This window comes from Hyaena hyaena, unplaced genomic scaffold (assembly GCF_003009895.1).
Source record: "Hyaena hyaena isolate Hyena2069 unplaced genomic scaffold, ASM300989v1 scaffold_212, whole genome shotgun sequence".
NCBI classification, from domain to species: domain Eukaryota; kingdom Metazoa; phylum Chordata; class Mammalia; order Carnivora; family Hyaenidae; genus Hyaena; species Hyaena hyaena.
Genome location: NW_024080845.1, coordinates 418,951 through 432,344, shown reverse-complemented (window position 1 = coordinate 432,344; position 13,394 = coordinate 418,951). Strand labels below are relative to the sequence as shown.

General features: G+C 45.1%; 1 protein-coding gene across 1 annotated transcript in view; it reads left to right on the top strand.

Moving 5' to 3' along the window:
* Positions 1 to 12,841, top strand: part of IL17RD (interleukin 17 receptor D) — a 67,051-nt gene extending 54,210 nt beyond the window's left edge. Inside the window, exons 8-13 of the mRNA XM_039242397.1 lie at positions 1,538 to 1,603; positions 3,509 to 3,563; positions 5,005 to 5,115; positions 5,889 to 6,073; positions 9,622 to 10,567; positions 11,335 to 12,841. Of these exons, the coding sequence (XP_039098328.1) occupies positions 1,538 to 1,603; positions 3,509 to 3,563; positions 5,005 to 5,115; positions 5,889 to 6,073; positions 9,622 to 10,567; positions 11,335 to 11,447 (1,476 nt within the window). The 3' untranslated portion in view covers positions 11,448 to 12,841. The remainder of the gene's footprint in view (positions 1 to 1,537; positions 1,604 to 3,508; positions 3,564 to 5,004; positions 5,116 to 5,888; positions 6,074 to 9,621; positions 10,568 to 11,334) is intronic.
* The last annotated feature ends 553 nt before the right edge of the window (positions 12,842 to 13,394 follow it).

Sequence of the window (13,394 nt, the reverse complement as noted above, 5' to 3'; positions counted from 1 at the left end):
AGAGCCTGATGCAGCACTTGAATTCATGAACTGGGAGATCATGACCTGAGCTGAAGTCCGATGCTTAAAACTGACTGAGCCACCCAGGCGCCCCAGGAATACTACATGTTTTATTTATTTATTTATTTATATATTTTTTTTTACAAATAGTTTATTGTCAAATTCGTTTCCACATAACACCCAGTGCTCATCCCCACTAGTGCCCTCCTCCATGCCCATCCCCCCTCCCCCCCACATCCATCAGTCCTCAGTTTTTGTCAGCATTCAAGAGGCTCTCCTGGTTTGCCTCTCTCCCTTTCCCCCACCATTTCCCCCCTTCTTCTCCCCCTTGTTCCTCAGTTAAGTTCCTCCTAATCCTCCTATACGTGCAAACATATGATATTTGTCCTTCTCTGTCTGACTTATTTCGCTCAGCATAAGACCCTCAAGTTCCATCCATGTTGCTACACATGGCCAGATTTCATTGTTTCTCATTGCCAGAATACTACATGTTTTAAAGTAACCCCTGGATCCCTGGAATCTGGGCGGTTCAACATGAACATTAGGCTTTGACTCTCAGCTGGTAGATATTCCAGCATGTTATATCTCAGGGATATCCTTACTCCCCAGCTATTCCTGTGGTGATGTAGCCTGGAAAACGTATTACCAAGAAACCAAAAGAATTCAGTATTTCTAGTTCCTTCTGCTCCGTCTTAAAGATTAATTGGGTGCTCACTGTGTGCCAGTCACCATGTTCTATGCTCACTGAATCCTTACAATTCTATGTGCCAGAGGCTGCTGTGACCCCACTTTATAGATGGGCAACCTGAGGGTCAGGTAGTTACCTAGCTTGCTCAAGGTCACGCAGCTAGTCAGTGGAAAAACCACATCTAGGAGCCAAACACATAGGATTTCAGGGGCCTACTGATTTTACACATAGGCCAAAGTCAGGTAGAAGCTTAGTAGCCAAGTTCTTAAACTGAGGGTGGTCAGCAAGAGGGGGAGACATTTGGTGCAAGTGCACAGGACTGTTAGACTGCCTCTAGCGAGCACCAGGAGAGGGTTCTGGGCAGGATAGCAGAACCTAGTGCCTTCTTGGACATGCTCCTATATTGTTGAGTTTTGTTTTCCTGTGGGTTCTCACCTGTGTCATTGACCTTCCTTGACCTTTTGCTCAAGTTAAAATTACACCACATAAAACATGCACAAACATGGGCAGGTAATTTCTTTCCTCACCTTTTCAATAAGTAAAGGGTATTTTAACTAGCTTCTTTGTCTTCAGATGAAATATGCCTGCTGAGGGCATCATCAGTTAAATATAGACTATGGGTGTGAGGGGAGGGCTGGAGGAGTGGTCCTGGGCTCTCCTGGGCCTTTTTATCAAAGTGAAGTTCAGATACCATGTAGCAGATACACGTGGTAGCTTTCTGACCTAATTGATGTGTTCTGAACATGATTAAGCCTGGTGGCCTGTCTCCTTTAGCTCTAGGGGGGAAAGAGCAGTCCAGGTGACCTTTATTTAAGAAGTGAGTTTCAAAAGTGTTTTGTTTCTTTGTAGGAGCAAAATACAGAGACAACCAGCTGCCTCCTTCAAAATGTTTCTCCTGGGGATTATATAATTGAGGTATGTATAACTCCAGAAAGCCCTGTTATTCATTCTACAGAATGAATCTAGTTCATGTAGAATTCCAACCGTTTACAACACTAAAATTTCAAGCCATCAAGGGTGTGTACAATTATATTTTTACATGGTCCTTAACATGCCTTTAAAAATTTATATGTAATCAATCTTTGATTTTTCTCATTCAATATTTCAAATATTTCATATAAATATTTTTATGAAACCATAGAGTTCATGATTTAGAATTTCTATACAGTATTCCTTTGTAGGGGAGGAAGAAATTCCTTTTTTCCTCCCTGGGTTCTTCTAGCTGTTTTAGGAATTAAATTGACATGAGACAGATTATGGGGAGAAGAAAACCAGAGTCTCAGTGCTCACAGAGGCCCAATAATGAAATTGAGACCCAATGAAATGACAGAGGCAGGTGTAGTTTTTATACTTTTTAAACAAAGAGATGCTAAATTATTGAGGAATTGACAGGATAAAGAAAATAGATGTTTGGGAGCTTTACTTAGTAAGGAATTCTAAAGGGGATTTAGGCTGATGTAGTAAATTAGAAAAAAAGTTTATTTCTGGCTTATTTCTACAGCTTTCCCGACTTTCAAGTCCCTATCTCAGACCAGAAGGATATTGTTTTTACTTGTTCATACAATGAGGGTATTCATTATATGGGAGATCTATTTCCTGGTTTCAGGGGGACAGAAGGGAGGGTCTGAGTGTCCTTGCTTGTTCCCAAGTAACTTCATTTCAAAGTATTTATCAATAGGCCATTGTGGTACCTACTGGGACAACCTGCCCTGGGCCCCTACACCTTCATACTACAAAAATATGTTTTTAAAATTTTAGATTTAAAAATCTTTTAGGGGGACACCTGGGTGACTCAGTCAATTGAGCGTCTGACTCTTGGTTTTGTCTCAGGTCAGGATGTCACAGTCCTGGCATTGAGCCCTGCACTGACAGTGTGTGGAGCCTGCTTAGAATTCTCTCTCTCCCTCCTTCCCTCTCTCTCTCTCTCTCTCTCTGCGCCCCTCCTCCCTTCCCCCCACTCGCATGCTTACTCTTTCTCACTCTCAAAGCAAAAGTTCTCTCCATTACATCTGCCTATCCCTCTCTAGGTTTCTGCTGACATCTTCTGTATAAATATACATGAAGTTCTAAATACCACAGAAAACATGCAAATGATATATATTTTTCTTCTTGTATTTTACTTATTTAATGTTTTTATTTATTTTGAGAGAGAGACAGAGCATTAGCAGGGGAGGGGCAAAGAGAGAGGAAGACGCAGAATCTGAAGCAGGCTCCAGACTCTGAGCTGTCAGCACAGAGCTCGATGCAGGGCTCAAATTCACGAGCCATGACTGAGCCACCCAGGCACCCCTCTTCTTTTATTTTAAATTACTTTTTTAGTATCAAACATACTACAAAAATAGGAGTAACACAAAAATAGAAAAAAAGAGAAAAAAAGGAAATTAAAAATTTGCCCATAGTCCCTCTGTTCAGAGAAACCAACATGTCTCAACATTCTAGGAGAAACACTGATTGTATGACTTGGTAGCTGTATGTGGTTTTGAGTGGACGCATCCTCTTAAAGCATTAACGGGGCCCCGTAAAATTAGTAGTAGAATGCCATTGTAATTGAGGATTGTTAGAATGTGGAACTCACCAGCTGAATTCATCAATGAATGAACCATGTTTGATTCATGAAAGGAAAGGTAATGAGGTTAAGGGTTGTGAGTTGGTAAAGTGAGATGGATCTGACTTCATGTCTAGTCCCAGCTCATACGTGATCACAGACAGCAGCTCTCCTTCCTCCTGCCCCCCAACTGTTCATAGATGGAAACATGAATGAAATCTGTTGAGATGTTATCACTTTTATAAAATAATGATACAGCATCCTCTGTTTTTCAGCTTGTAGATGACACTAATACAACAAGAAAAGTGATGCATTATGCCTTAAAGCCAGGTATGAATTGTTTTTTTAATTTTCTGTGTGAAATGTTGGCTCAGGACTACAGCAGACCATGCTATTTGATACTTTCTATACTTCATGGTTTACAGAATTAAAACACAGCATCTGAGCTCTTGTCTTTTAAAAAGATGTTCCATTGGGATGCCTGGGTGACTTAGTCGGTTAAGCAGCCGACTTGATTTCGACTCAGGTCATGATCTCACGGTTTGTGAGATTGAGCCCTGCCTCCCCCCAAGTCGGACTCTGCATTGATAGTGTGGAGTCTGCTTGGGATTCTCTCTCTCTCTCTCTCTCTCTCTCTCTCTCTGCCCTTATGTGTGTGCACACTCTCTCAAAATAAATAAATAAACAAACTTAAAAAAAAATAGAAAAGCTATCCCATCAAAGCTGACTTTCTTTTCATCCTAATGTCAAATGCCTGGAAAACTGACGCCAGTGTGGTTGGTGTGTATTTGTGTGTAGCTGGGACTAAATAGTCACTTGTCCTTGGAAGAAAAATGGTGGGAGGTGAGGTTTCCTTGGGCAGAATTCTTATGCACAGGTGTTTACTTTCCCAGCAATTCTAACTGCTGTATTCTACAACCCTTTAAAAGGAATCCTTTTATAATCACCAGACCAGTACTAGAGAAATGTGGTCAAGGGGACCTAGAATCTGTTACGCAGCTTATGTTTAAAAAGAGTGGGGAAATGGGGCGCCCGAGTGGCTCAGTCGGTTGAGCATCCGACTTGGGCTCAGGTCATGATCTCACATCTCATGCGTTCGAGCCCCGGAGCCTGCTTCAGATTCTGTGTCTCCCTCTCTCCCTGCCCCTTCCCCCCACATTCTTGGTTTCTCTCTCTCTCTGTCTCTCTCTCTCTCTCAAAAACAAATAAACATTTAAAAAATATTGTTTAAGCTAAAACATGGAAAGAGCCTAAGTGTCCATCAACAGACAAATGGATCAAGAAGATGTGGTTTATCTATACCATGGAATACTACATGGCAATGAGAAATAATGAAATCTGGCCATGTGTAGCAACTTGGATGGATCTTGAGGGTTTTATGCTGAGTGAAATAAGTCAGGCAGAGAAGGACATATACCATATGTTTGCATGTATAGGAGGATTAGGAGGAACTTAACTGAGGAACAAGGGGGAGAAAGAAGGGGGGAAATGGTGGGGGAAAGGGAGAGAGGCAAACCAGGAGAGCCTCTTGAATGCTGACAAAAACTGAGGACTGATGGATGTGGGGGGGAGGGGGGATGAGCATGGAGGAGGGCACTTGTGGGGATGAGCACTGAGTGTTATGTGGAAACCAATTTGATAATAAACTATTTGTAAAATTAAAAAAAAATTTAAAAATATTGTTTAAAAAAGGGTGGGGAGGGAGGGAGATTTCCATTTGACCTTGTTGTTTTGCTTAAGTTTCAAGCCTCTTCTCTCTGAAATTTCCTAGCACACTCCCCGTGGGCGGGGCCCATTAGGGCTGTTGCCATCACTGTGCCTCTGGTTGTCATCTCGGCGTTTGCCACCCTCTTCACTGTGATGTGCCGCAAGAAGCAACAAGGTATCTGTCTCTGTGGCGTGTTCCCCCCAGGGTGACAGGACTGCATCCAGCACAGGGAGCCTGGGAGACCTTCGTCCCGCCCAGAGCGGGCGTCTGGGAAGCCACATAGCGCCTGCAGTTCCTAACATCCAAAGCTTGACTTTTAACCTCAGGACCCATGAACACAAAGTTGTAATTCTGTTCTCAAATTCAAGATAGTAAATTCAGGAACATAAAGGAAGTGTAAAGGTCCGAGTAAGATGCAGAGGTAGGGCTTGTCACTTCTAAACGTCAGGTGTCGGGAAGGAACTTCCTAGGGGAGCTTGGAAATGTTTCATACCTCGGTCTGAGTGGTGGTTGCACAGGTATATACTTAGATAAAAATTTATTAAGATGTACGTTTAAGAGCCATATGCTTTATAAGTTATATCTCAATAAAAGGCTTTTGTTTTCTCCCCCACCCGTTTTGTTTAAGAAGGTCGGCTGCCAGTGCTTAATTGATCTGGTAGTTACACCAGCTCTCTGCTGGCCGGGGTGGTCCATGCAGTTTTCTCGGCTTACGTGAGGTCAGTGTCAGGCAAACAACAAATCTTGGCCATTTGTTTCTCCACTGGAAAAGTCAGCTGTCCCATTCCCACTGGTGACCCCAGCGGCTGGGGAGGTGGGACACTGGACACGTGCTCAGGTGGACATGTCAATGGTTGTTTCTTCAAGGTGGCATTAGGTCCTGAGTCTTAGGGAACAGGACAAAGCATCGCTTGTAGGCATCAACCTTATCTTCTTTTCCAATTTAGAAAATATATATTCACATTTAGATGAAGAGAGTTCTGAGTCCTCCTCGTACACCACGGCACTCCCCAGAGAGAGGCTCCGGCCTCGGCCGAAGGTCTTCCTCTGCTATTCCAGTAAAGATGGCCAGAATCACATGAACGTTGTCCGGTGTTTTGCCTACTTCCTCCAGGACTTCTGCGGCTGTGAGGTGAGGATTCTGAAGTCCCTTCTTTGCCCCTGGACAGGACACATGCTCCCACGCTCCTCACTGCTTCCTGGACTCCTTTGGTGACTCTCGCCGTCCACCAGGGACCAGCTTCCAAATCGGGGGCAGCCTCACACTGCTTCAGTCTGTCCTACCTATCACCAGCACTAAATGTTTCCTAACACTTAGTCCTAACCCTGACACACTACTGCTCAAAAGCTTTAGTGGTACCTCCCTGGCGGGAAGTTTGATAAACATCAAAAAGACCATGCAGTTGCATGGAGGGAAATGGCACGTGCCCTGGGAACATAAAACAAGAGGGGTGGCGTGTGGTCACTCAAGACATCTTGATGAGCCTTGAAAGGTCAAGAGAAGATGGAAAATAAAGCATTGGGTTTAGACAACTCTTTGGAGAAGTTTTGCTGAGAAAGGAAAACAATAATGCGTGAAGTACTCAAATGGTCGGCTCAGGTTTCTTGCCTATTCTTTTGAGTTAAGCTATTAATATGTAGCTTCTCTATAATGTCATAGTACTAATTTTAGAGTGAAGTTTGAAGCTCTCATGGAAGGCACACTCTGTCTCTTGACAATGCAAAAGCTGTACAGTAATTGTGTAATTGAAGTTATTTGTGCTTTGATACTTCCTGCCTGCTGATAGGTTTTAGTCTTTGCATGTGGCACTGCTGCCCCCTAGTGTCAAGAACACCTATTTCCAAGGCTGAAGCACGAAGCTACAAAGATGGGCCGATTGGCCTGCGCACTGAAAAACTAACAGCAAACTCTAGCTGGTGCCACAGTCTTCAGACACAGACAACTCATTTGCTCTACTTTGTAACTAACTAGCCTCAGGGGGAAAAAGTCTTCCAATTATGAGTGTGATACTTAAGAAAATTTGCAAACAGAAAAGGATGACAAAGAAAATGGCCTGTAATCTCAATCTGGAGAAACGAAGAACCACAGTTAATATTTGGTGCATTTCCCTCCAATTTTTTTCTCCATAGGTGAATTCATGCAGATGATTTTTTCCCCCGTCTCTTCATTTAATAACTTTTTACACTATTGAAAGTTCTATGTAAACTACAATTTTATTCCCTTGCTTTTTAAGTTTTTATTTAAATGGCTATTAGTAAAACATACAGTGTAATATTATTTTCCAGTATAGACAGTAGTGATTCAACACTTCCATACAACACCTGCTGCTCATCATGACAAGTACCCTCCTTAATCCCCATCACATTTCACCTACCCCCTACCCGCCTGCCCTCTGGTAACCACCAGTTTGTTCTCCATAGTTAAGAGTCTCTTTCTTGGTTTGCTTTCTCTTTCCTTCCCCCCCCCCCCCCCCCCCCCACTGATTGTTTTGTTTCTTAAATTCCACATATGAGTGAAATCATATGGTATTTGTCTTTCTCTGATTTATTTCGCTTAATATAATACTCTCTAACTCCATCCGTGTCATTGCAAATGGCAAGATTTCATTCTTTTCTATGGCTGAGTAATATCCTATGAGAGAGAGAGATAATAGTAAAATATGATAAATAACATCAAATATATATATGCATGCCACATCTTTTTTTTCCCATTGTCAAGTTAGCTAACATACAGTGCAGTCTTGGTTTCAGGAGTAGGTTTTTGTGATTCATCACTTACATACAATGCCTAGTGCTCATCCCAATAAGTGCCCTCCTCCATGCCCATCACCCATCTTCCCCACCCTCCCAACCCCCCACCCTCATCAACCCTCAGTTTGTTCTTTGTATTTAAAGAGTCTCTTACGGTTTGCCTCCTTTTATGTTGTATCTTATTTTTCTTTCCCTTCCCCTATGGTCATCTGTTAAGTTTCTCAAATTCCACATGTGAGTGACATCACATGATATCTGTCTTTCTCTGACTTATTTTACTTAGCATAATACTCTCCTGTTTCATCCACGTTGTTGCAAATGGCAAGATTTCATTCTTTTCTGTCACCAAGTAGTATTTCATTGTTTATATATACCATATTATCTTTATTGATGGACATTTGAGCCTTTCCATAATTTGCTTATTGTTGATAACGCTGCTGTAAACATCGGGGTGCATTAGCAGTTTTGTACTCTGAGGAAATACCTAGTAGTACAATTGCTGGATCATAGGGTAGTTCTAGTTTTGACTTTTTAAGGAAACTCCATACTGTTTTCCAGTGTGGCTGCACTGTGCAATTTTAAATAGCCAGTTGATCCATAATATCAATTTACTGTAATTAAGTTATTTCATATTGTTAAACAGCTCAGGAGTTCAGTTTTGCCTCATTTCTGATGATTTTCCAGAGATAGAAGCCAGGCTGGGTCCAAGATGGGAAAATTTTTAAAATGCTTGGTATATATTCCCAGTTAGCTTTTAGAATGTATAATGCTAGTGAGAATTAAGGAAATATAAGACAATTAGGATTATTTTCAGCAAGTGAGTGGATGCTGGGGACCTTCTGCCCTTTGACAACACATTAGAGCCGAAAAGGAAGACAATGTCATTTCAGAACCCCTTTCTCCATAGGAGATAATCCTGCATTCAGGCATAGCCACTGAGAATTAGTTTCTTTTCTTTCTTTCTTTCTTTCTTTTTTTTTTAAATATTATTTATTTGTTTTTGAGAAAGAGAGAGTGTGCACGCACACGCGCAAATGGGGGAGAGGAAAGAGAGAAGAGGGAATCTCAGGCAGGCTTCACACTGTTAAGTGCAGAACCCAATGCAGGGTTCCAACTCATGAACCATGAAACCTGGGCTGAAGACTTAACTGACAGAGCCACGCAGGCACCCCTGGGAATTAGTTTCTGAGCCACAGAAAGAAAGAGGTTGATACAACTGCCAAGAGATGTTTTCAGCAGAATCAGATGAAAGTGGTCTGAGCAGGTGAGGCCCTCTGAAGGGGACGTGTATGCCTGGTTTTCCTTCCTTTGTCAGTGCCCCTCTCCCAAATGCCCTCCCAGAACCTCCTTGGGGTTAAAGGCCTTATAGGGATATGATCCCATAGATTGCCATGAAGTCATGGGGGGAGGTGCCAGTCATTCACAAGTCATTAACCAGAGTGGCTGTGTTATTGCAGTCCACCACCCTCCTCTCTGGCCGTTGACTGACTGGTAAACAGCATGGCTGACCTTGGGGCCAAGGAGGTCTTCATTGTCAGTTATGCTCTCTAAGATGTGAGTCAGTCAGCATTGTGGGCAGCTCTGGCATCCAGAACTGAGCCCCATTTGCTGCCTGCTTTGGGGTCCTTCACCCACATCCTTCCATCGTCACCTTCCAGATTTTACTTCAGGATCTTCCCTCATAGAGTCAATGTGTTTGTTAATGGCCCCACATTAGGCCAAAACAAGGGCACAATGCAGAGGGCCTGGCATGTGACCATCCCCCACAGAATGTGCGCTGTTCTCAGAGGCCAGCGGCCTGGAGCCTGCACACAGCAGTGCTGATAATACTTAGGGGACATATGATGTGACCTTCTTATAACACTCTTGTTTTTGTTACCTGACCTGGCCCAGGAGTGCAGGTGAGTGAGGTCCCTGATCTCTTTCCAGGTGGCTCTGGACCTGTGGGAAGACTTCAGTCTTTGCCGAGAAGGGCAGAGAGAGTGGGTCATCCAGAAGATCCATGAGTCCCACTTCATCATCGTGGTGTGTTCCAAAGGCATGAAGTACTTTGTGGACAAGAAGAACTACAGGCACAAAGGCAGCGGCCGGGGCTCCGGGAAAGGCGAGCTCTTCCTGGTGGCTGTGTCCGCCATCGCTGAAAAGCTGCGCCAGGCCAAACACAGCTCCTCAGCCCAGCTCAGCAAGTTCATCGCCGTTTACTTCGACTATTCCTGCGAGGGAGATGTTCCCGGCATCCTGGACCTGAGCACCAAGTACAAGCTCATGGACAACCTTCCCCAGCTCTGTTCCCACCTGCACTCCCGAGACCTCGGTCTCCCAGAGCCCGGGCAGTGCCCCGGACAGGTGAGCAGAAGGAACTACTTTCGCAGCAAATCAGGCCGGTCCCTTTACGTCGCCATTTGCAACATGCACCAGTTTATCGATGAGGAGCCCGACTGGTTTGAGAAGCAATTCATTCCCCTCCGCCCTACCCCACTTCACTACCGGGAGCCAGTGCTGGAGAAGTTTGACTCGGGCTTGGTGTTAAATGATGTCATGTGCAAACCAGGGCCTGACAGCGATTTCTGCCTCAAGGCTGAGGCAGCGGTCCCCGGGGGGTCTGGGGTGCAGGCCGACTCGCCCTCGGAGGGCCAGCACTTGGGCCTGGACCAAGAGGTGGAGGTGGGGCCCGGGTCCAGCAGCGGCTCCGTCCTGCGCCCCCTGTTGCATGTGGTGAAAGCCTCCAGCCCCTCAGATATGCCCCGGGACTCGGGCATCTACGACTCATCCGTGCCCTCCTCGGAGCTGTCCCTGCCCCTAATGGAAGGACTCTCAGCAGATCAAACAGAAACATCTTCACTGACGGAGAGCGTGTCCTCCTCCTCTGGCCTGGGTAAGGTGCAGGAGAGCCGAGAGTGCCTTTGTGACTTAGGCCACAGCCTTTGTCCCTAATTCCCAAATCCATGCATGGTTTTTCCTAATGGGGGCATGGACTTATTGGCAATGAAACCTCATGGGAGGTAACACAACTCCTTTGATAGTCTCGATTTATTCCAGGCATTGGGAATGTTCACATGTATGAACTGCAGAAACACTGATGCTAAGTTAGAGTGAGCTTGCCCAGACCCTGTAAGTGGTGTTATGTAACATGCAGTGTGTGTGTTATATCACCTTCCTGAACTCCATAGATCTGACTACCAAGACACAGCTTGCCCCAGGGGTATTGGATGAGGGTCTGTGGGCTTGTATCTTTGTTGAGATTTGAGGTGTTCACCACCCCTCTTCAATGCAAGTACTTTGAAAGCCACATCTTGTGATCTTGGGGTAGATGGACACAGCATTCTCTCCGTAATGTCTCAGCACAGGGCCAGGTAGGAGGGCTCTGTAGAAGAGCCCTGCCTCCCCAGGCATCACCGGCAGGATGCCATCTGGGGCTGCTCCTTACAGTCCTATGACCAGCGTGAGTCAGGCATGCAAACCCTTGACCCTCAGGTAAGGAAGCTCGTCACCAGGATGAGAGTGCCCTGTCTTGACCCGGTTGGTATGCCTGCTCGTTTGTAAAGCCCACGGTCCAAGTCTAGATGCAGCCACACTCTGGCCTTGGCCCCCCACCCAGTGAAGTGCAATGACGTGTGGCTCTGCCCTGTCTTCTTTCCTTAGGTGAGGAGGATCCTCCCGCCTTCCCTTCCAAGCTCCTCGCCGCTGGGGCATGCCGAGCAGAACCTGGTTGCTGCAGCTACACTGGTGAACTCCATGCGGTCGCCCCTTTGTAACAAAACGGAAGAGTCTACGCATTGCCACTTTAGCTGCTGCCTCTCTCTGGTGCCCCAGCTCTTCTGTCTGGTTGAGCAATCTACTTGGAGCTGAGGTCTCCTACAAGGATATTTGGAGTGAAATTTGGGCCAGTACTTGCTCTCCTTGCCCATCCCTCTACCTGATATCTTGGCAAAGTATCCAATTTTCTAAAACCATATGGATCTCTGGAAGGCATGTCCATAAGGTTTGACAGCAGCTGGTCACATTAGGTCAGACCTTGGATTAGAGCCAATTCTGGGAGGTCGGGAGGAAATATGCACAGAGAAACAGGAAAATACCTACACTGCTTCAGACCTTGTCCATTCGCTGTTGGCTACTTTGATTGGAAATGCTTTGTGGAAGAAGCACTTTTAGTACCACTACAGCCACAGAAATCAAGTGCCAGTCTATCTGGAATCCATGTTGTTACAGATGATGTTCTTGTCTGTTTTGGGTATAGAATTTAAAATGACATGGATGTTTAAAAAGCTCTGAGTCAAAGGTCAAGGAGGTGACTGTATATCGTATCATCTTTCATAAAGTGAGTCTTTATGTATTCGTGGGCACCATGGCAGGCTGAGGTGGGGGCTGCAGGGTCAGGCAGATCATCTAGACGGTTCTTTCTGACATAGGTTGGTCAATGACCAGAAAGCGGCAAAACTCAGGACACTGGACTGCCTCTTGGTTTGAGTAGGCATCGTGTGGGGGCTGGATCTGCCTGCCAAGTTTCCCTGGGGGTTGCATTTACTGCCCAGTACCTCAGATGTTGCTGCCTGGAAGTTTATTTTTAAAAGACTAATACCCAACTGGCTGTGTTACTGAAAGCCGGAGTTCGTGCTTCATTCGGCTTCTGACCGAAAGCTGTGTCCAGAATATTAGGAATCAGAGTCCACTGAAATACGGCGGCCTGTGCAGGTGGCAGCACTGAATCTGCTGAACTGGTTTTGATTGATGATAAATCTCATTATAAGAAGGTGGAAAGAAGACTGTCACAAAGATGAGTTTGCTCTTCTAATATCATCTGAAGAAGACATGAGACCTGAAGTCATTCAATTCTTGAATCTCAAAGTACTCCCCCCACAACCCAGCCTGTGAATCGTGTTTCACTGTGTGTTTCTGTTGTTTTTAGCCAATGAAAGATTGGTCTCTTGTGCTTCTACCAAAAATAGGTATTTAGAACTTAGGAGGAAAGAATTTACTTTAAAAAGGAAAAGTAAATGTTCTGTTTTTAATGAATGATGTTTCTACAGAATTTCTCTTTCCAAAGGGAGAACAGTTATTCACATCCTGCTTATCTGTTAGCATGTGGGTAATGATGTCGTGGTCTCTCATATGGAATCCCTTCTCCCCGGGTCCTTCAGGAGTTGTGAGCATCTTTCTCCACCCTTTTCGTGGGTGCTGTTGGTTTTGGGCACCCTGCTTTTACTCAGCACTACACAGGGGACCCTGGGTTTTACTCCTTTAGCAGATAGGACCAATATTACTCTGAGAAACGTCTCAAGGAGGGGTTGGGAGGTAGAACGAGACAGGACTTTTCCATCCAAGCACATGCTCGGCAGGTGGGGAGGGGAAGCTTTGCAGCCTTGTTGGAAAGAAGAGGTTTGTGTGTATTTTTGATGCAAATGCCACACTCCATGTTCTGTAAAGGCAGCTGACGGCTTCTTGGGAGAAGAACATGCTTGTTCTCTGGCATCAAGTTTCCTGCAGCTGCTCTGCAGGGGAGACGAGTGAGCCACAGAACCCCCTCCCCCACAGAACCAGGCATCCGGCTGGAGAAGAGATGTTCCATGTTACTGGAGAGTCTGGGGCAAATGCAGAGTTCTTGCCCACACATGCCTGTCCTGCCCTTCCACTGTCAGGATACATTCTGCAAGGGCTATCGGTCAGTCCAAAGTTGCTAGCGTGAAAATTCACTTTGGAACGTT